Consider the following 23154-nt stretch of genomic DNA (forward strand, 5'->3'; position numbering starts at 1 on the left):
TGCCTAGAAGGAATTGACAGTCGTAATTTACAATACAGAGCTTGTAAGGAGCTGCCAGAAAATCTCTGGGGCAAAGGATGATGTTGCTTATTTGAAACAAGCAGATGGCCAATTAAATATTGTTTATTTTTACCATTTCTGGATCAAATATTGGAAATATTTAATAATTTGTGTTTGCAACATATATAATTGCTTCATTTATAAAATTTTAATATATTTGGTTTTGAACTTCTGACCTGTTTGAAGTATTACATATTTGAATTCCATATGCGGAATTGTATTTTGCGTAGTTGTTGATTTATGTTAGAGTTTATATTGTACGATCTATTTAATTAAGTCATTCTAATGGCATATATAACATGTCTTCCAAGAAAACCTCTATGGCTGTTTTAACAAAATAGATTATATAGTGGTATTATGCATGCATTAGTCTAAAATTTAGTGTTAAAAACTGATACTGGGGCTAAATAGGAGAATACATTCCATTACTATAGAACTACTGCCTGGAATCATAATGTGTATGCTAAACATTTCAAATGTTCATGTTCTATAACTATGAAGACAAAGAATGATTAAAGTTACATTCTGCTTTACATTCTGCTATAAAGGCATGCCTTCATGCTAAATCAGTTTTCATACTTGGTTCATAGGACAAACTTGATCCCATGCATTATGCTGTAATAAAAAAATAAATATAACAAAAATACGTTTACAATTTCTGCAGAAACTACACAGCTAAAGGAGGAAGAGCTGGATGTTTTTCTTTCTTGTATTTGCTATTTTCAGGATTCTAAATACAGTAGTATAAAAAGAGTTCATACAGTGTGTTTGTTCTAGTGACTAACACAACAATGAATTGCACATTTTGATATGGAAATGTAGGTATAAGGAGACTTTGCATATAAAATAATCTCATTTTGCCTAGAAGAAACCAAGAAATGATAATAGAAGATTCTGATCATTTAAATTACCCTTCAAAAAAAAAAAAAAGCATTTTATGAAGGCTTCGAATACTTTTTCTGTTTGACTAAAATAAGATGTTGTGTGTATCAGTACATTTGGGCCCATTTATAAAAATTTCAATGGTTGAATATAGGGAAGGATCATTTGATACAATTACTTGAGCAGATTTTTATTGTTGCCAGTATTTAGCTTTAGAAAGTGCGTGTTTCAGCCAGAACACAAGATTAAAAGAGATTATCTGTTGCTATTACTGCATTTCCTATCCTCTTTTTATCAGTCTTTTAAGTAAAGACAAGACAGCTTTGCTGCGTGTCAAGAATCAAATGGCAGCAGATTTGGAGAGACTTCTAAATGACCGTGAGGTAATCTTCTTCTTTTAGCATTACTACCATAAGTGCACTTTTTTGCTACTGACCCTTAAACCATGGAGAAAAAAATTGTTTACTTTGGTTTGATTTGTTGGGGTTTTCTTTTCTGTGTCATTTTCAGCATCACAGGTGATCGTGTCTGTCGGGTACTGGGGAGGGTCTGTGTTGAACTCTCAGTTGTTAAGGTCTCTGATGATTTATTGTCTCTGCTCGTTCTTTTATTTTGCCTTGAACAGCGTTTGGTTATTGCAAGCACTTAACAAGAATCTAGATAAAGACAATGAAATTATTACACATGTAATCTGTGAGGTGCCACAGCATGCCTAAGGGCCTCTCTGTGCTCCCCAATCCTTGTAGCCAAACATTGGACCAAAGCATTGTTCAGTTCATTTCCCATACGCTCTTCTGAATTCCTTTTCAACTCCAAAATAAGGTTTAGGTAGAGGAAACGAGACAATAGTTACACAGGTTTCCAAGAAGAGTCGGGGTACTTTTTTATATGCTTACCTGAGTTTCATCCAAGCAAGAATCAGGTTGCTACTGGACTGGAATAGACTCTCAGATCTAAAAGTATACAAAGTTGTGCCATTTAGGGAACCCTAAAGGCTCTTTTCAAGATTTTTATCTAAACAGTCTTAAGAGACTAATATGCCATGGCATATGAGAGAAAATCTGCTGAAATGTCTGAAACAAAGGATGAAAATAAATGAAGTTTACTGCAGGAATCTGAGAATGTGAATAATATCATAGAATTTTCTGAAGCTAAAGATTACTGAAAATACAAAACCAAAAGCAGACCTAAGCAGCTATTAAATCTTCTCCCAGAGCTGCTGAATGATTTGGCAGGGATTTGCAGAGAAAATACATTAACAAATCAGGAATTATGAATTTGAGGAAAACCAGTGCAAATTATAGATACAGAGCGATGAGACCCAGCTATTTACTTACCTGTTCAGAAAGTGATTATAGAGGTATATCAATAGTTCTCTCACAACATCTTTCTTTTCTCTCACCAGAGAAAAGATGGAGAGATTCCTTTCAAGGAAGGTATAACTCCCCTAAATTATGGTGTCAGAGATTGGATTGTCATTCATTTTTATACATTATATTCATTGACAACTGACTGTCCACCTCATGAAGTCTCAGTCCACCTCCAAAATTATTTTCCCTCTTCTCCTTTTCATGCTATTCATGACATTCCCTTTTTAGATCAATAAACCAAAATCCGTGTCATTAATTGGTCCAAACTACTTTCTCTCCCAAGCACTTAAAAAAACCCTTTTTGTTAGAACCAAAACAAAACAGTTTCATTGACAGCAGAGTACAAGTGAGCCTCAACTTAAATGAAAACTACTAAGTCTGTTCGCTGAGTTCCAAGCCAAACTAATTTATGATTTAAACATTTCTAGATAGTTTATAAACCTTACCATTATATTCATGCTTTATCATATCCTTATATTAATGATATGAAAAATACTCTGAGGAAACATGACATAATTGTATAAATATGTAGGTTTTTTTCCAATGTGAGAGGCCCTTGACCTATTTTCAAATTAATATCTTTCAAAATTTCCTGTTCCTACTCTTTCTTTCCCAAGCGGGGGTGCTGCCAACTAGTTATGCTCTCAAAGCTGTCACACCTTGAGTGCGTAGTTTTAGTAGTTTCGTATCGATGAGCATGCATTGCAGCTGATTAAAAACAGTAGAAAGTGATAAAAGAAAAATGTTGCCGTGTTTTCTAACTTCAAACTATGCAACATTGTTTCCACTACATAATCCACACTGTATTAGCCCCTTAAGTACCTTCATAAACGATTCCTGATTTGCAGCAGTTTGCTTTGTGTCATTTCACAATTTCAAATTTTAAACTGTGTCAAATGCTCAAGAAAAGCTGGCGGAGGAAGGCTTGATTGCAATAAAAAAGCAAATACTTGAGTCTGAAACAGACTTCTTCGATGTTCTTCATACCCTGAATGTTAAGAAATTGAGCAAATATTTCCAAAATTAGTACTGTTTTCACCAATTTCTTTGTACATCTGTTAAATATTATGACATATTAGTCATACTGATATGTCAAATGTTTTGTCAAACAGTGATAATGTTGTTTAAAGATACCTCTGCAGGAAAGGATATAAATAGTGAAAAAGAAACGTTAGAAGTTGCATGTTTGAGAGAAGAAAACTGAAATGCCGGTACAACGCACAAAAAAATCTCCTAAGAAACAAAATATAAGATAAATTGATTCAGGAAAATGTCTGAAAAGGTAGCTTTTGTGTTTGTGTGTAGCTTTAACTTTAGTCACTTCTGTTTATTCCTAAAGCAGCCTCTTTTTTTTTACTTCTAATGCAAACTTCTTCCAGTAGTTTTACACTTTGAATTTCTCTAAAAGGCAGTTATCTCATGTATTGAAATCTTTGTACAGGATAGTGAGTTAGTCTTTGATTATTACTTCTTTGCCATCCTAATAAAAGATTTAAATGGCAGTAACATCACATTTTTCCAGTAGTTATCATTGCTTACAGAAATAAGGAATACAAATTTTCTCCCTTTGGGTTAATAGAGAGTTAAGTGCATTTAGACATTTTGCGATTTTAAATAAAACTGACATGAAACCTGTAAATACAGATTCATACAATTTGAAAAAAAAAAGATGAATTATGGGTTTATGTGTTTGGTACGTGCTATCATGTAACAGGGTTACTATCAGCCTTGTTCAGTCCTTGCACATATTAAACTGTCATGTCTTGTTAGGAATTACCTTGTTGCACTCATGTTTGCAAGTAGAAACATTAGAATTCTTGAATAGATAAACCAAAGATATTCATAGTTAAGATAAAATGAAGTTTAGGTATGTTAAAAGTAAATGCTAAAAGTACAAGCAAAATGCCAAAACAATGTTAATGCTGTCTTCCAGCAACGTGTTTCAATAGGTGCACAATTTTGACTTAAGGTATTCCAGCCTGTGTGGTCTCAGACTGTATTAACTCTTTCTAATGGAATGTTAGAGTTTGAGGGGTTGGAAGTATTTTTATTTTTATCTCTTTGTGATAACAGCTACATTCATAATGTTGCTTTGGAGACAATTATAGCATTTTATACACTTTTTAAATAAAGAACTTACATTCATGATTAGTCTTCTCTTTTCACAGATTTTAATTTTAGAAGAAGAAAGTTGAAAGTTCTACTTTGAATCTTGGAAGAATTTATGTAGGATTCTTACATGAGCTCTTTTATTACAGGAAAAATTACACTAAATGTTAATGTCATAAAATAGTTCGTTATTTCAAATTATATAGATGTCTAATTTGATGATGAATCTTAATTTTGCTGTGGGAATCAAAGTGAAAACTAGTTATTTGATCATGTAAAGCATTAAAAGCTTCTGTCCACCCATGAAGGAGAAAAAAGGAAAGTTGGGGTTTTCTTCAGACTATATTCATGACCCAAATTCTGGATTGTTTCTTGGCCTGCTGCTTCTTTTTTTGCTGAATTAATTAGTAAATGAATGTGGAAAACCTTTTAATCTAGTTTAGGTCACTGAGAATCAGCTGCTAAGACAAAATTTCTTGTGTACTTCTTGTGGGTAAATACAAATTTTCCAATTAGAGGGAGTTCAGTGGCATTACCGTGAATGATCAATATCTGGGATGATGCTGAGATCCTGTTGGAGGTTCATCATAAAGCCTTCCCGGTGCCCCTTGTCTTCTTTAAACTCTCAGAAGGGTCTGGGGTGCACATTATTCTGATGCTATTTGTACATCCCTTAGTGCAAGACAGCAAGGTAATGCAGCCAGATTTTTCAGTTGATTTTAGAGTAAGATATTTTATATGTCAAGACAAGGCATTATTATTTGTTTTTCCAGATCCATCAGAAAAGCATAAAACATTGTTTGGATGAACACTGGGGTCTCTCATTAATAACCTTCCGGTAAATAGTGTGGAGGTTTTTTTTAAAAAGCGATATTTCAGATCTCCAGATTAATTTTTTTTTTGGCATTATTATTTGTACTCTCCGTTCTCATTTTAATCAGCTGAATTTCACACTGTTGACACTTTTAACTCGAATAACTAAACTGCACCAACCCCACCTTGTAGTTTTGATTCTTCCCACTAATTAACTTCATGACCTCTCCCTGTCTTTGGAACTTACTGCCCACGTGTCTTTGTATAGTCCGGGAAGAACAAGTAAAAAAGATGTTTCTTCAAAGCATAAATCTAGATGAAATTATACATCATGCCTGAGTTGACCCAACAGCTATAACACTGCCTTACCCCTTTGCTCCTGATTCTCCCCCTCCCTCCTCCTGTTGCATGAGCTCTGACACACTTCTACTGCTGCAGTAGGACCATTCAGATCACTAAACAAAAACCTAACCCGGCCAGAAAAAAACCCTACAAACGTGTATTGCTGTCTGTTAAGTTAGCAGTTTGAATGTTCTTTGGAAAGAGTCCAGCAAAGAAAAAAAAAAAAAACAAGTAGAAATATTAATATGTCAATCTTACTTACCTGTGATAAAGAGGGCCTTTTGTGTCCAAAACTGTATAGAACACCAACTTCTGTGCCATCCTTTATCTGCATCCAAAGATTATCCTTTTGTGCACATAATGGACATATGTAATTTAAAGGCACTGAAATGCAGTTCTCTTTTAAGTGCTCGAGTTAAGTGGGATGAATCCACCAAACCATTTTGGTGAAGCTCTTGAAACATGATTCCTTTTATCTAGTTAGTTGGTGGTTTTGGGGTTTTTATTTTTGCTTTCCAATGGTCAGCCTTTGACTGAAAGAAATATGTACAATGAGCTCTGTGATCCTGGCAATTCCATTGCCTTTCATGCTTGATACAGTTGTTAATATTTTCTAACATCAGAAGTGCAATTCTAGACTTTATCCCTTGGCTTTCTAACTCCAGATGAAAACTTGGAAGGGCAGTCTGTCAGCACTCAGATGTTTGGCAAGAAGTTTTAGTAATAATTTCCTGAGGTTACATTTAAGAGGTTATAAATTTGCTATGCTTTGATGTGTACCATTGTACTATATCTTCAGAAATTTAAGATGCAGATGTGTCATAATAAAGAAAACCAATAACATGCACAATTAAATCTATTTTAGCTTTTCCAATTCAAACAGAATGTAGAAACTGAGTTCTAAAATCTTGAAAATTAACTAGCTGGAGTTTATATTTTTAATGTGAAGTTCAGAAAACACTGGTTTTGGGAAAAAAAAAAAAAAGCAGAGCAAGTAGAAAAAATGGAATTCTTTTTATGTTTCAAATAGAAATACTGTAGGAAACCTTAAAACAAAAATTGAGACAGTATTGTTAAAGACATCAATAGAAGACTTTACTAGATGTTCCTTCAAAATCACGTTCTGTTTGTGTGAATATTTCATTTGCACTATTTTTAAACTGCTTGAAATCTCCAGTATGTGATGCAGTCTGGCAATACGGTAATTTTTAACCTAAAAAAGTAAAACTAACAATGAAATATGAAATAATAATGAAAACTAATACTATGAAATCATTGTCGTAAGAAATAGAAAGGCAACATTTATGACATAAAATCTGCAAATTCAGGCTCTTTACAGTAGCCGTTAATTTCCTACATGCAATTGTTTATGCAGACATGCTTCATTATCAGCCCATGAATATTATACACCAGGTAAGAAGATATGACAACCTGCTGATATTTTATCTGCTTTACACATCTGTGCACTCACCGTACATTAGCAGCTGTGCATACAAGTGATAGAATGTAAACTTGCTGAACTAGTCACCTTATTGCCTTATTGACACATTCATGTGTTACTGTGCCAAAGCTCTTCAAGTGGAGTTAGCAACCAGAAACCAGGCTCTGGCTGTCTGCTAGGGGACAAAGTAGAAAACATGTAGCAGTAGTTTAAATAAACCTGGTTAATATCAATCAGTTAAATGGCTACAGAGACATGGAGTTTGATTGCTATTTGTTTACTTAAATCCAATTAACTTATGTCAGTATGTCAGTCACTCAAATTGAGTGTTAAATCTGTCTAAATAAGTGTACCCGAATTGGTAGGAATCTTCAACTAGGTCGGGTTAAAATTTATTTTGGTTAACCATTGGGGGCTCTTATTCTATTAAAAACGTATTAAATTATAAAAAACTCTTAGTGAGCTGTTTGTACTGAAAATAGTCTACCAGATTAATACTAAAATGCTAATTGCCTGAGTGACTATTATGTTGAGCTTATTTTCCAATTGGCAGGTGAGGAGCATTGCACATGTGATATATAACTCAGCATTTATGAGTAAACCTAATGCTTTTCCTTTAAAACCATGTAAGTCTTTCCTTGTCCCAGGCTTTCACAGTTTCTTATCAATATGTCAAAATAATCCTATTTGTTAACTGAATATTTCTGTGGCCTTCACCACTGTAACTGAACACCTGTCTCACAAATATTATAGCCACAAGTTAAGCAGAAAGCTATTACTGTCCCTGTTTTGCAGAAGCAATCATCAAAATAAAAGAAACGGTGCGTTGTCCAGAACTCCCCTGTTCATGGAAGAGGTTAAAAGTTCATGTGTCCTAATGCAGTATCTTACTCACAGACATTTTTTGTTTCTTACATTTCAGTTCAAAAGCGTGAAAAGAAAATGTCCTTAGTGTTTATTTTTCCTAACTAGATACAAATTAACTCTTTTCTCTAAGTCATCATCTTATATAGGAACGGATTGCATTTTGGAAGCAGTTTCACAAACAATTACATTTTTACTTTATATCATTCTGAGAATTTACATTCACTTTTTAATCAATGTCACCGGAAAAGGGCCACTTTCCAATGTCTTGCCAGTCTCTTAAAGATTACATCTTAAAAACTTAAGCTGTAACTTTAAAAAGGGTTTTATTTAATCTGTGAGATGGATATTTTTTATTTTTATGTAATATTTTCTGGATTAAAAAAAAAAAAGAAATTTCACAACAGGCTGGAGGTCTCATGTGAGTGAGATTAAAGGTCTGGCTTATTTTGTCCAAACAAAGAGAGAATGTGGTGGGATGCAAGAAAAGGAGATAAGCATAAGGCAATATTGTGTAGGTAATAAGTAAGCACAGAGAAAAGGACAGAATAGGTGAAAAAAGATGAACTTAAGAACAGAAAATACTTATTTCATTATCTTTAAAATGTAAAAAATATGATTTACATTTTAGTTCTTGATGAATGGTTGCCAAATGCAATTTCCAAATGTGTTTAAGATTATTGAGCCCACGTGATGGAGAGGAGAAACAGTTACTAATTAGTCATATTAGGCTATGCGTAGTTTGTGAAGGGCTCTAAACATTTTTTTCAGAGCTTCTATAAATGAGCAGGCTAAAGTTTCGAAGGATTTAGATAAATGTTTATGAATGTTATATTTGAAACGTGGCCATATTAATTTCAGAATTCCATGACATTGTTCCAAAATTTTAATGTTCACAGTGTTTGAGAATCTAGTAGTCTCTGTGCTTGCATTCATCTTACGTCAGTATCCTGCACAAAATCCAAGTACTTCTCAATAGTTATCCTGGTTTTTTGCCCACAAGAGTGAAAGAAAAATCTGATGTTTTTACTCTTTTTTTTCCTCTCTTATGGAAATGCAAGGTGTCCTGAAGTATCTCTGCTTTATCTTACTTCAAGCATTCCACTCTATGTTACTAGGTTTGCCATTCTTAGTTTCACATTGCCTATGGGGACTGGCCCTCACTGCTGAATTCTCTGTGCCCAGATTTTAATTCCATCATAGCAATGACCTTGAAAATTCCAAATGAGTTTTCAGCATTTCATTATTAGTCATACTTTAAAGTCTGGCTAATACTATCCTTAGCTGTAATTAAGTTACACTGAAGAAGATTGACTAGGAATAACCTAGGACAGAAAGCCAATATGTTGGATTTAGGAACCTGGAGAGTAGCAACAGCTGCCATCTGCAAAAAAACAGAGGTGGAGAGAAGTTCAGACACTCATAAAAAGCTTTGGAGTCGTTAGGGGGAGGGCAGTACGTGTTTAATCAGGGATGGAAGCTAAGTGGATAAAAGGAGAAAACTGCTTTGTTGAGGAGAGGGGAAGGAAGGGGTATCTGCAGGGGTTGGGAAGACACGAATGAAAAGATGTGATTGGTAACAGGTGCCTTCAAACAATCTCTATCTCTGCCTCTTCCCCCTCTTTTCTGTGTAAAAAGATTGTACCCGATAATGTCAAAATTATTTGTGTTTCTAAAGTGAATGACTTCCTGCTCATCTATGTGCTGCAACTTGTTTTATATAAAAAAAATGCTGATGTACAATGCTTAACTCTCTTTTTAAATGTTAAGCCACAGAGTAATTATCATTTTTCTTATGCTACGTTTATGTTCCAGGATTCTAGTTTCTATTAATGTTCTGCATGTTTTCTAAGTAGATTACAGGGACATTTCTGCATCACAAGTAAGCCCCGGAGCTATTCTCAGCTTTAAGCTTGGAGAAACAAAGTGACATTTACATTGCTAAACTAATGTAGAGAAGCTTCTGGCTCATTTTTTACAAAGAAAAATTTGCTCTGAAACAGTATTTCTCATCTTTTTGTTATCTTATTTTGTTGCTGTCAAGCTTTAATAAAAATTGAATTCCGTATAGTACTGAATTTAGGAAGAGGAAGGACTTAACAGCCACTGATTCTTTTCTTTGAGCTGTATTACTCAGAAAGTGTTCCTATTTTTCATATATATTCTTGCAAGAATTATCTTTTCTATTCATAGTGAATATATTCATTTCTATTCAGTAGCAGGTGTATACTAAATAGGAGGTTTCACAGGCAAAATGCAATATATATAAAAATATTGGCATGTGTATTTTAAATTATGTTTTGATAGGGTTAGAATCAAAGGGATAAACTTTTAAATACGAAGTTGTTAGTTGTTGATTAATCTGAAATTGTTCAGATTTTCTCAACATGTATCCCATGTTACATTCTTTTATATATATATTTTTATGTATATATATATATCCTGTATTGGCTATATATGTTTCTGTCTCATTCTACTGCATATCCAGCTGTGTAAAAATTTTACTTTTGTTCATTTTTTGGTAGCATTTGACTATTACCCAATGGAAAGTGAATTTAAATACTCCGTAAGAAATAGCAAAAACAGGGAGACTTAAACTAGAATATTACCGTCTCAGAAAATACAGTAACTTCTATATAATAATTTATGAAAATAAAACTGTTTTAACAAATTAGCATGTTAGCATCCATTTCCTGTTAGGTGAACTTACGAAAGAAAGCATACTTTTTATTAAATATTGAGTAAATGAGTATCACAATGGCTCAGATTAAAAAAAAAAGTATTTGGAGAATTACTCCTAGTTTTAATTAAAAATGTATTTCTGATCTACTATACAAGAATGAAAAAACCTTAAGAATTTGACATGCTGTTTCTGAATTATGAGACAGATTATTTCCTAGATTTTTAAGAAGTTAGAAAGTTTAAACTCTTAAGAACAAATCTAAGATACAGCTGAAATAGGCAGAGATTTTTATGTGTCTAAAAAGACAGAAGCTGTTCTCTGCAGTGGCTGGAACATTTGATTGTTGCCACAGTTCTAATGCATTCACTTTATGAAAGTGGAAGTAGTTTGTAGATCCATATAGTCACAGATCTGTCAGTTCATTTTAAGGTTTTTATTTGCACTGAGATATAGAGAACTAGTGAATTAAGTGTAGTGCAGAGAAGCTATCAACATCCTGCATATGGTCTGGCATCTTTCCACCACCCAGTTATCAGGTTCATTTGTTTGATTGGGACATTTCATACTGTCTTCCAGTTTCCAGCTTTATAGTGTGTATCCATGTGCCTTAGATTGACCATATGTGCAATTCTCACACTGGAATTCTTGCTGACTTCTTACATTTCCAGCATGGCTGCAATTAGGATGCAACTATGTCAAATACACTCTGCCTTACTTGAAGGATTGAACAATGACTTGTGATGTTTTCTTGATTTCATAGGCAGTTGTTAAAAGCTTCTTTGAGCTCTGTTATGGATGTAGATTCTACCCACACAGAATCACACACAGAATAATGAGGTTGGAAGAGACCTCTAAGATCATCAAGTCCAACCTATGCCTTAACACCTCAACTAGACTATAGCACTAAGTGCCATGTCCAGTCTTTTTTTTTTTAAAAAAGCTTGTGCTCCTGCTAGGCACAAGCTCAAGGAGTTCCACTGTTGAAGCTGAGTTTGCACCAGTTGTGCCACTGCTTCCTATCCATCTGCAGTCTTAAAGAAGGCTTAAAGAATGGACTGAGTGCCCATTTGCTTCATTTTGCTGTCATGTCAAAATGGTGCTTCTGCAGTGTCTTTCACCTATTTCACAACTTGTCATCATTGATGTTACTGCCCAGTGTTGTGAATTCGTGCTATTGGTCTTGATCTTTTTTCCACTTCCAGCCAAAAAAGGGAACAGATAATTCATTCCAGGCCATAGGCTGTCTTCTGCAGTATGTCTCTAGCAGAAATAAAACCCCCGAAGGATAGTTCTAAAGTAGTTTGTTGTGTGAATTGTCAGCACTTCTGAAGAGGAGACATTTTAGGTACTACTTTTGCTTGAGAGTCTCATTCCCTGATAATGACACATATGTCTCCTTTCTCTAGTGCACACCAAAGTTTGAGTACCATACTCAAACTTCAAAGTGCTGTATGCAAGTCATTGTATATGTTGAAAGGTGGAACCAGGTTCTTCTGTTTCAGTCATCTAGTTTGTTGCTGTGCAGAAAGAGTTTATGCCAGGAATCCATACAGTAAGCTTTGTTTGTTTACCTCCATTTTAATTGGTGAACTCCAGTGCTGTCAAAGAATACTGCCAATGTAAAGATCATCTGAGAAGTTGCTTATCAAGTGGCAAAGTAGCAGAGATGGATCTTGCCTAATTTTAAATATATATCATGTAGGTATCTACATCTGAAAATCATCTAGGGATTTGCAGTCAGAAAAAAAGAAACAGGCACTGTGATTTACCATAACCTCATTTAAAATAAGCAAAATTAATACTACTTTTGAATTTATCACCAACAGCAATATAGAGGAATCAGACAAGCTAGTTTGCCTAGGTTTAAATATTATTACTAAAGATACCTAAAGATGCACGTGAGGAAATCCAACCAAGAATACAGTCACATGTTTCAAAGCCAAACTGCAGTCAGCTTTCTCACAAAGAGAACACCTCTCCACCTTAGTATTAGCAATTAAATAATATAACTTTATTTTTAATATACCCTTACTTTCACAAAAGTTACAGTAGGAGTGTAGGAGGGATCCAAGTAAGGAACCGCACAGAACTTCATAGAGGGCAATGTCCTTAGTATTTTCTCTACCATCACCTGATATGCCCATTAAGCTTGCTCATAGTGAACACCTTGAGACAGGCAACTGAAGATGGTTCCTTCTGAACCACCCTGCCCTGCCTTTTTCCAGATTAAGATAATTTTCCTTCAAGAAAGAGATAGAGGAAGTAGATTTTTTTTCCCCAAATCTTCTCTTGAACGTTTGTATATTGAACATGAACTTTTAATTCTTCAGAGACATTCTTAAGGGCTTGTTTAAATTTCTCAAATCAGTATTTTCTAACAAACCTGTAGCTTCAATTTCTGAATTCTGTTTCTCCCTGTGCAGACTTGTTTGAAGACTACAATAGCTGAATAACTAAGAGGAAACATGCATGTGAAGACAGATTACGCTGACTTGCTATGAACGTGTTTTTCATGCCAATATGGCTATCTTCCCTCAGTTGTATGTTCTAATGTATTTATTGTTTTTATTGTTAACGTTATTTTAGAAGTTACTGCAGCCATAATAGTCACCAGGCTGTTAGATTCAAAGCTACTATTTGGCTTCCACATTGAGCAGAGTCCAGTCTCTGGACTCAGGTTGTGGTGCACTAAAAGTCTTTTTGTGAAGCAGTTTTTTGTTCAATCCCTTCCATGCATGGAGAATGTACAGTCAAGCTCCAGACTGGATACATATTTTATTTTGAGTCATAGTTTAACCACATGGGGACCATATGGCAGTTAAAGTGAAGAATACCAGCTTTCCAAAGGAGGTCCTGACCATACATTCTTTGCTCTCACAGTGCAGGAGATTTAAAGATTGGGAGTGCGAATACACATCTAAAATTGTCACTTTAGTGCTTGACTCACAAGTTTTGAGGGACCTTAACTTTTTATCAGCATCACTGAGGGAGGAGACCTCTAGTTTTATTCGTCTTTCATCTGATTTTTCTGATTTTGACAGTGAAGTTGGTTTTCTGTGTTATTCTGTGCTGTGTTCTTATCTGGGAACACTTGTCAGTCATCAAAATTCAGTGGTTCTGCCAGAACCTGATACATTTTCTAGGGCAGAAATCTCTTTTTCAGCTTCCACAATATGAGTTCTCTGCTTTAAATTGGAGTTACAATCTACAGTGAAGTTTGCAATTGTAAATTCATAAATATATGCAATTGTAAATTGCATATAGAGTTCCTAAATTCTATATGCTGAACTAAAAGTAGAATGCCACTTGCCATTATAAAGGTTCAATTAACTGGACATACTATTATCAGGGTTCCTTTTGCTTTAGAGGACATTTACCTGAGTACTGCAACCATGAGATTTACTGCATGAGGAAAGAGTCAGATGGATCCAACACCTATTGGCTTCTTCTGTGATTTTAATGGTATGAAAAAGCCATAAATTTACCGTTAGAATGAGCTATCTTGAGACCTCATAGGTATATGTCTCTTCCTACTGAGGAGTTCCAACTGTTTGGTTTGAGCTACGTAAAGCTTCTTTTCAAGATCATTTTATGGAGATTATTGGTGGTGCAAGACTTCCATGCTGTAAGAACCTAAGAATTGACATGTATGTGAATGATTCTTGTTAGCCAGTTACTTTTTCTTGACACTGTTGGTTTGCATCTGCTTCCTAAGCATGATATACAGATATGTCTCATAAACTGCTTGTATAAATTTATATACTTACTATAACTATATATATATACATATATAATATTAAGTGCTATTTCAAGCTTTTGAGTGCACACAAAGGATTCTTTCTTCCTTTGATTATAGTTACATGACAGAGACAAAAAGAAAAAAAATTACACTGTTGACAAATCACTGAAAAAAAATGAAATTAATATCTTGATACTATACTTGATTACAATGCTTAATGTAGGCATTTCTTTCACATACTTTATCAGTTATATGACCAAAGAACACCTTTTTGTGCCTCAGTCATTTCCCACATGAGAGAGTTCTTTTTCATTTTGCTTTGATGATGTAAGTTGTGGTTTTGTTATAATACTTAATATTCTATTAATTTTGAATTAGGAAGATATAAGCTGCTCTTTTGGTACATGTATGTTTGAGTGTGTATCAAGGATATCAAAACCCATGTTAATAGAGTTCCTGTTATAGTATCTGTAACTCAAAATACATTTCTATTTTATATGGCTGCATGCTGTATTTTTGCATTTGCGTATGTTCTAGTTGCATTGCTAGTTGAAGGAATCAAACTTTATCCTTTGTATTCCAAAACTGATCTTCAGTCTCCATTTTTCTAGGCACTGTTTCAATTATCCATAATGGACAGGTAAAATCCTTAGCTTTTATTTCCTATGAAACAGCTCCTGTATGCAGTTACTAATTTTGTAGATTGCAATCTTTTTTATTTTAAATAAACTACAACTTACTTTTACTTTAAGCTCAAACATCATTAAAAAGTCTCTGAATTTTCTGAAGTATGGGTGATATGAGCAGGTAATACCCTTTTTTACTTTACCTTTTAAAAATGACTTAGACTTCTTTGGTTTGGTTCTTTTAACACTATTTTAAAGCTTGATGATTTTCAGTTAGTTCCATAACACCAGTGTTTAGCCTAATAAATTAGCAAGGTAGAATTTAGGAAATATGCCAAACCAGAAAACATTAATTAACGGACACTGTGGAAAAGACTGCTGTCTATCCTTTGTCTGTACGTAAATAAAGTCCTAGAAACGCTAAAGTTGGAAAAGACCTCTAAGATCATTGAGGTCAACCTTTATATCTCTTCCTCTGCTTGTGTATTGGCACACAAAATTGCTCTTGCTATTTTTAACTAAGGTTGTTGGACATAACTTACCAAAAATAAATGGAAATAAGCAAGTAGTTTCTTCTGGTACTATTTACAATGCAATACATGTTACCTTACTTCACCTCCTGCTATGTCACTTCCAGTGTTCCCAGTCCATTCATTCTACTCACTCACTTTGAATTCCAACTCCTTTCTGGTTATGTATGCAGAATTTTCAAGTATTCTTTTATAGTTAAATAATCTTTACTAAATATGAATTAATATCTGTAAGTGGAATACAGGATGTTAGATTGTCCTAAAGTATGAATCTCTGTATGTTTTGGAAAACTTACCAAGTAGATAATCTGTGGTGTGAAAGCTTGTTCTAAAAACACAGTTCTTTTTAAGAAAATAATTTGATACTTCAAATCTGTGTGCAAGGGGAATTATGATTGCAGGCTGGCTATTCAGGATGAAAGTTGTTTTAGGTGAAGTAGAAGCCTGAGAAAAGTAAATGATAAGGAGAATGAGGTGAGAAATTAATTCAGCTTATCACAACTAAATTTAAGTATCAAAACGAAAGTGTCTGTGGTGACGCCTTTTTGTGCTTTAGAGTTAACAGCAGCCTAATCAGCAAGGCTAATGTTACAACACCAATGGTGTCCCACTTCTAAATGGAGTCACTTTTCAAGCTACATTGTCCATAATAGAAAATTAAATGCTTAGCTCGTGGTTAGATACTTACATTTAGATACAGCAATTTAGGTGTTCTGAGTTCGAGTGAAATCCCACTTAATGTGTCATATGAATCATTACTTTGATTTCTGGCAGTTCAGCTGGTACACATAGCAACCTCCTTAAAAATTCATCAGGTAGCTGTGCACAGACTTTCCAAATATTTAATAATACAGTCCTGATACTTGTTTGTATGGGTGACACTAATTATATATAAGCACCGGTTTTGTGCCAGCTGCATAGGTTACTTTTTCCCTTGTGTCATCTTAACCCACCTTTTTTGCCAACTGCATTGTTTTCCATGTATCCGCACTGCCACGTCCCCACAGAATGTTGCGTAAGCTGTGAGTGGGTGCTTGTGTTCTCGTAGTTTGTGACAGTGAGACCAAAGGTGTAAAGCCAGCCCAGGGAGGAGCTGGGTGAATCCACTCAGAGGTGTTGGTACTCATAATCTGCCCAAGAAGGATTGCTGTCTGGCCCGCCAAAGCCAAAGCCCTCAGACCTGGAAGCCTCAACACACAGCTTGCGTAGCCAGCATGTCAAAGACCAAATACTTCCCCAGAGAAATTGGGAAACACAAAGCTTTAGCAACACGGTTTTCTACAGAGAATATTGTAAGTAAACAATTTGCACAGCTCTGCCTGGACATAGAAACATGGACTTGACACAATAAAAATTAGAAGAATTTTAATCATCCATTTCTCTTCACATCTTCCTTTACTTACCTTATCCTGAAACTAGTACATGTCCTTCTCCACAAAAGATTCTTCCCATCTGCTTTGAACCCTCTCCCTACCTTCTCCTTCTTTCAAAAGGTCTTGTTCCCATTGGAACAAGTTCACATATTTCTGCTAAGTACAATCTCCAGAGCTGTTTTTTCCTTGCTAGCTTTGTAGACCAACTTGCTGGATTTTGAGATTGGAAAATAATACTCATAGAATCAAGCTAGCATGCCAGCAGTAGCAGATACTCATGACGTTTTGTTTGGAACTGAAAAGTGGAGGTAAGAATTAAGATTGTGTTCAGGAGCAGAGAAATCTAAAGAGCTGGTTAAAATCACTGTAGTTCAAGACAGAGCTTTGTTTTTGTTTTCAATATATCCTTTGTTGAAAACAGCAAATCTCTTGCAAATATGTTGGCATTTTTTTTTCCTTGTTTAGCAGTACACATACCAGTAATTCTATTGGATTCAGTGTTTCTTGTGCTATTTATTTTGCCAAGTTTCTTGAGGTCTTTCTTGCTAAATGTGGAGGGGGTTTTAAACAAATATTAAGGCAACCTTAGCTAAATCCTCATGATAAATTTGGCTGTGATGTCAAAATAGCTTCTTCACCCCACTCCCTGTCATTTCTTCCTATAGCTTCACATTAGAGAATCCTCCTGTCACAAGGAAAGCTTGTGTGAGAGCTGACTCTCCAGAGCCTATTCCAAGTCTGAAAACAGACAGTGCTGTCAAGTACAGGACAGATTCTATGAAGTAGAGAAGACTTTAAACTGTCAAGTGGATCTTGACACAAGAGAATTTGACCCTACTCATACAAGTTTCAGCTCTGTTTCTGGAATAAATCTGTGTGAGAGTTTTTGGGTTTTGCCTTGTTCAAACGTGCAACTGTTTGGTCCACAGAATAAGACAGTTTTAAGTATAGGAACAACATTTGCTAATGTCAAAACATTGTTTATGTACAATTTAATCTCTTGTGATGGTGTATTTATTTGCTGTATACTTGCTTGAGTTATTTTCATCAAGAAATTCTGTCTATGTGTTGCTTTGGCAACATCTTTGCAGAGTTTACAACTTTGAAAAACATGTTGGCATCAGCTATGCAGTCCTTTTAAACAGCTGCTCTGCAGTCATGCTGTTTCAACATGCCACCACACATGGCTGAATTATGCAAATAGTTAATATTAAATGACTGAGATACAAGAACAATTTGTACACTCGATAAAGCTGGTCTGTGGAGTGTAACTTCCATTCATGTAACTGAGTTAGTGTTCAACAATTTAAAGGCTTCAGCATGTTTCTTTGACTTTGTTTCTTGTATTAAAGGCAGCAGTGGACAGAGAGAAGGATATGGCAGGAATATTTTAAAAGGCTGAGGGATTTTTTAGTTCATTACTAATATTTCAATGAAAATAGAATGTGCATCAGTGTAATTTTCCAGGAGATATTAAATAGGTAAGATTTAACAAATATTCGTCATTTAGCTATACACACAAATTACCTTTTTTTGATTGAGAGATGGGACAGAATGCTAATTATATATAAGGCTAATACAGTAATAGTGTTGCTTATTGAAGACAACACCATTTGTAAAAAGCAAGCAAACAAAAACTAATATTTTAAAACATGTAAAATAATCTTAAAATTTACATTGAAATGCTTTTGTACTGATCTTGCTGTTCTAATTCTACAATAATGAATGTTCTAAATAATACTACTAATAGTAATAATAATAATTAATGTTTTAAATTCTGTAACTTATTTTATGGTAATCATACCTATTACATGGGGTGGAGGGGCAACATTAGGAGGTAGGTGTGGTGAAAGATGACAAAAGAAGATGTCCTGGTAAAGTCAGAAATTGCTATGTTTTTTCCTTTGTCACTCTGCTGTACATTTTGAATAATCTGTTTTGTTCAGCCAAGTATTAAGGAAAGATTATATTTTTTAATTCAAATTGTTTCCAAAGCAAATTACTAGGATAGCCAAAAAAAAGGGCTGCATTTCAATATGTTCTCGTTCCTTTTTCCACACTGGAACTTTCATTTCTCATGAAACTACTTTTCCATTCGGATCCTCTTTTTGCTGTATATCCTCTAAAGGTTCTTCATTGATTTTTTTTCTCTAATCTGGATATTAAGAAATATTCCTAGTTACGTATTTATAAAATTTCTGTGCAAGACCTAGTGCTCAAACGTACAAGTTGTCACAGTCATTCAAATTAGATGTGTACACTCCCTCAGCCTGAAAAAATAAATGCAAAAGAATTCTTTTAAATGGAATGGAAGTGTAAGTTAAAAGAGATAATGTGCTTCTTATTACACAGTAAATGTTCTCTTTTACAGCCTTTAAGTGAGACAAAATTTGAGTTGTATAATCCTCTGTGCCTATTTTATTTTCTTACTTTGCTAGGGTTTAGGTAATAATCTTATTAATTATAGCAAGTATATCTTCTTTTTTCCATTTACTGATCCATGTTTGCTGAATATAAATTTATTATTAAAAAAGCAGTATTTATAGGTTCAAATGTAATTTAACTGAATAACTTAGCATTGTTCTTTTGTGGTTTTACAGGAACTAGCCACAATGAAGCAGATTATTGTTACTCTAAGTGGTAAACACAGTGAACAAAATCTACCTCAGTCTCATATTGATGTAAAAAGTGCAACTGGAAAAAAATCAATCCCTTTGGTAAAACTGCTGCCAGAACATGAAGAAGAAAATATATTTACACCCAAGCCAACATTATTTGTAAGTACTATGATAAGTGTAAGTGCCAAAACTTCTGATGGTTCTCCTCACTTTTTAAAAAGAAAAATGAGGATTCATCCTTAAGGGAGATATATAATTAATTCAGCTCTTTATGGAAACAGTCAATGTTGAGGAGAAAAATTAGTTTGTGATGTTTTTTAGCTATTTTGTTACTTTCTGTATCTTAGATTCACAGCAAACCAGGTTTAAAAAAAAAATACCATTGTATTGAAATACTGAGTGGCTACCAAGATTTTAATAATTGTAGAGATTCACAGACCATGTATACTAATTTAAATCTGCCATGATTGTGTATAAGTGGGATTTATGCATATCTACATTGAGAAGCAGGAGCGAGGAAGTAGGTGTATTTCTGCATACTTGCATTGATGTATATTAATGTGTATGTGTCTAAATGTACTTAAAAAATAGAACACCAGTATTGATATCACTTCTATTGCTAAGAAGCCTAATACTATAAAACCATTATAAAACCCTGTTTTATTCCTTCAGACACTAAAAGCTTGGATTTTAATATTTGAAGTGGCCCACTTCAGATGTAGTGCCTCTGGTACTGGAAAGCTTCATGAAAGTGGTTTAGAAGTTTCTGACTATGACTGTGTCTGAACTGATAGATTCAAGACAGCCAAGCTGCAATGCTGAATCACAAAACACATCATGACTCTTATTTACAAACTTCATGATGCTACCTTTTTCTGAGGCGGACTGGGTGTATCCACATGACATAGCATATGTGCTGATTTGGTCCAAAAAGAACTCTTTTCTGTCTTTTTTTTTTTCTTATTTTGTGTTTTTTTCCTTTTTTTCTTGGTGGAGACTTTAAGATACAGTGTCTTAAGTGATATTGGGTTTGTAGTGTAGCACACCACGTACTGGGTTTTTAACATAAAAAGTAGGAAACAGTAGCAACTCTGGGACATGATGCGAAGACATTGGGGGATTTTAGGAGTTCAGATTTTGCTTGAATAGCACTATTAGACTAAACACAGGCTTATCCAGTTCTGTCTCCTCCGTAGTCCTTTTAGTAGTGCTAAATCATACTGCCTAAATATTATTTTTGATGGAGCTATTCAGTGATTTGAAACATAAGCAAATAGTTTGTGTAGATGATCCAGGGTTTCAGTGCATAATCTGTCCTGTCTTGCTTAGGGATATAGAAACTGTGTAGAGATCCAGAAAAACTGCATTTACATTAAAAAATTGTAACCAGTTTCTCTATGAAAAACTCTAGCCTTTACAGACTTTGGAGTAGGGAACGGAAAATGGGCAGATGGCACAAGTTTTCTTCTTAGATAGGAAAAGAAATCAGTAGTTCTTTGAAAATCCTCCCAGTTTAGGTCAATTTCTAAAATTCTGAAAGCTTACACAGATAGAGCAGATTTGTTTTTGTTACTGAAATCTCAAAATTAATAAAGTAGATTTTTAAATTGAATGCTTTTTAAATCTTGGAGGAAAGATGAATAGGGAGCTGTCAGAAAAGGGAACTAGAAAGGAACAAGTATATGGACAACAGACTGAGACAGTGCTCACTAATTCTATAGATTATACCCAACCTTGGAAGCAGAATAGTCCTTACCTTTTTCCACCTCCACTTAATTAGTTTTATTTCTATTAAAACTTAAACTATTTTATTTTATACAAACCACCACTGAATTTGCCACAAGCAGTCCTGACTGTGTAGCATTAACCCATAGGATTATGAAGACAAGGAAAAGTTACTCACAGATAAGTCTCTGCAATTAAAATGCCTTCTACAGAGTCAGAAAAACTACTGTATTCTTTTATTTTCCATTAATTTTTGTTAAGAACTTTTATGCAAAATTTTATATTTCTGCGTAAAGTGTTGGTCAGTTTTGGCACACCTAAGATCTCTTTTCTAAGATCCATTCGTTTCTCAGCTGGAAAACACAAATTACGTTATTTCAAATTAAGCCTATTTATGGCACAGTTGATTACTGTTTTCATTGTGAGAGGTATTTTTTAAAAAATTATTTCATTTTCACCATATAATCTGATTTTTATAACCTGGAAATAGGGAGGTTTTAATACTGGTATGTTGTAATAGTAACTTTAAATGTATAGTCTTGTTTTTGACATTTGCATTTAAGCAAAGAACTCAACTGTGAACTACATAGGAAGGAGGGGGACTTGTGTAGATTGTTTAAATTGTGTAGATTGCATGTTTTTCTTCTGTTCACTTTCTCACAACTAAATGTTCTTTCTTTTACAGACAAATAAAGAGGCACCTGTATGGTACAAGAAGCTGCAGAAGAAAAACTCACCGTAGCATTTTCCAAAATTATTCAAAATAATCATTTAGGAAGCTTTTCATTAAAGAAAGTTATTTTCACCATAATGATGCCCATTTTACTATAAAAGCAAACAACTGTTTTGGTTTTAGCTGTTTCTTTTTTAGCTGTCAAATAATCTTATGCTTCATAAAATAATTTCTAGATCTGTCACATGAATAAAATGTGTGAAAATAATGCATGCAATAATTTTACTAAGATTTATTTGAATTTTAAAAGATAAATAAACACTAGTGTGTTGTACACATTATAATCTGGGCAGTTGATGTGTTATTCAGTGTTCCAATTAATGCATGTTTCAGCCTTTTTATATTGTTTTTCGTGGACCCTGTGTTTCTTTCCACATTCCTTGCAACTATTCTGGCTAATGGAAATTTTCAAAATATACATGCATTAGTATCAAACTATATTGTACTTTCTATGAAGGAAATTTCATGTCAGCTGCAAAAAAAATTCTTACTGGCTTTAATTTGTAGTTTGTGACTTGATGTCATTTGTATAACCACACATGCATTAAAAATACTTTAAAGAAGCAATAAAACACATCTTAATTATCAGCACTGATACTTAATGGGCTAGACAATGGTGTAGTTGCATCAATGTAATAATAAAAGTAGAACCATGATGGGTGAGGACTGTAGTGTGTAATGGGGAAATGGGTAACTTACCATATTTAACTGTATGAAAATAAGCCCCAAAGTCCACGAACACATTGTTTATTTCACTCCACTATCTACTCTGACTATACAAAAGTTCTCTAATTTTTCAAAGCATTTTGACTGCATGTGGTACATTTCTGTGTATAATGTAAATATAGATCTTTTAAGTACTGCATAAGGAAAATATTGCTCAGATTTCATTTAAGAGAATGCTCATTCTTCTTAACTCCTGTTTCCTTGAGAATATCTCTTAAATGGATTATTTTTTTCTAACCTAGACATGACCAATAATTATTTACTATATAATACTGAGCTTATGTTTCCCAGATACTGTCCTTCATTTTCCAAACAGTAGAAGCACAGTAGTGCTTCCTCTCCTACAGGAAAGCTTCAGTTTCCTTTTTTTCCCCTTTTCTTGTTGAGAGAGCAAGGTAAAAATGTTGGCAATTCCGCATCACAGGTTTAAAATCATCATTCTGTGAGTGAGGGAGCCAAGTGTGTAGACAGAGGTGATAATCATTTATTAGATTAACTGCTGTTCACTGGGAAAAAAATT

The 23154-nt window shown here is 34.2% G+C and overlaps 1 protein-coding gene across 3 annotated transcripts in view; it reads left to right on the top strand.

The window, feature by feature from the left end:
• Nucleotides 1-22482, top strand: part of PIBF1 (progesterone immunomodulatory binding factor 1) — a 108072-nt gene extending 85590 nt beyond the window's left edge. The window contains exons 16-18 of one of the 3 annotated variants that reach the window (XM_063392213.1): nt 1241-1325; nt 19433-19609; nt 21861-22482. In XM_063392213.1, coding sequence (XP_063248283.1) covers nt 1241-1325; nt 19433-19609; nt 21861-21917 — 319 coding nt within the window. In that variant the 3' untranslated portion in view covers nt 21918-22482. Of the gene's footprint in view, nt 1-1240; nt 1326-19432; nt 19610-21860 lie in introns of those variants that run through there. The other 2 variants (XM_063392212.1, XM_063392215.1) reach the window with 2 other exon arrangements.
• The last annotated feature ends 672 nt before the right edge of the window (nt 22483-23154 follow it).

Source organism: Prinia subflava, chromosome 3 (assembly GCF_021018805.1).
Source record: "Prinia subflava isolate CZ2003 ecotype Zambia chromosome 3, Cam_Psub_1.2, whole genome shotgun sequence".
In the NCBI taxonomy this organism is placed as follows: domain Eukaryota; kingdom Metazoa; phylum Chordata; class Aves; order Passeriformes; family Cisticolidae; genus Prinia; species Prinia subflava.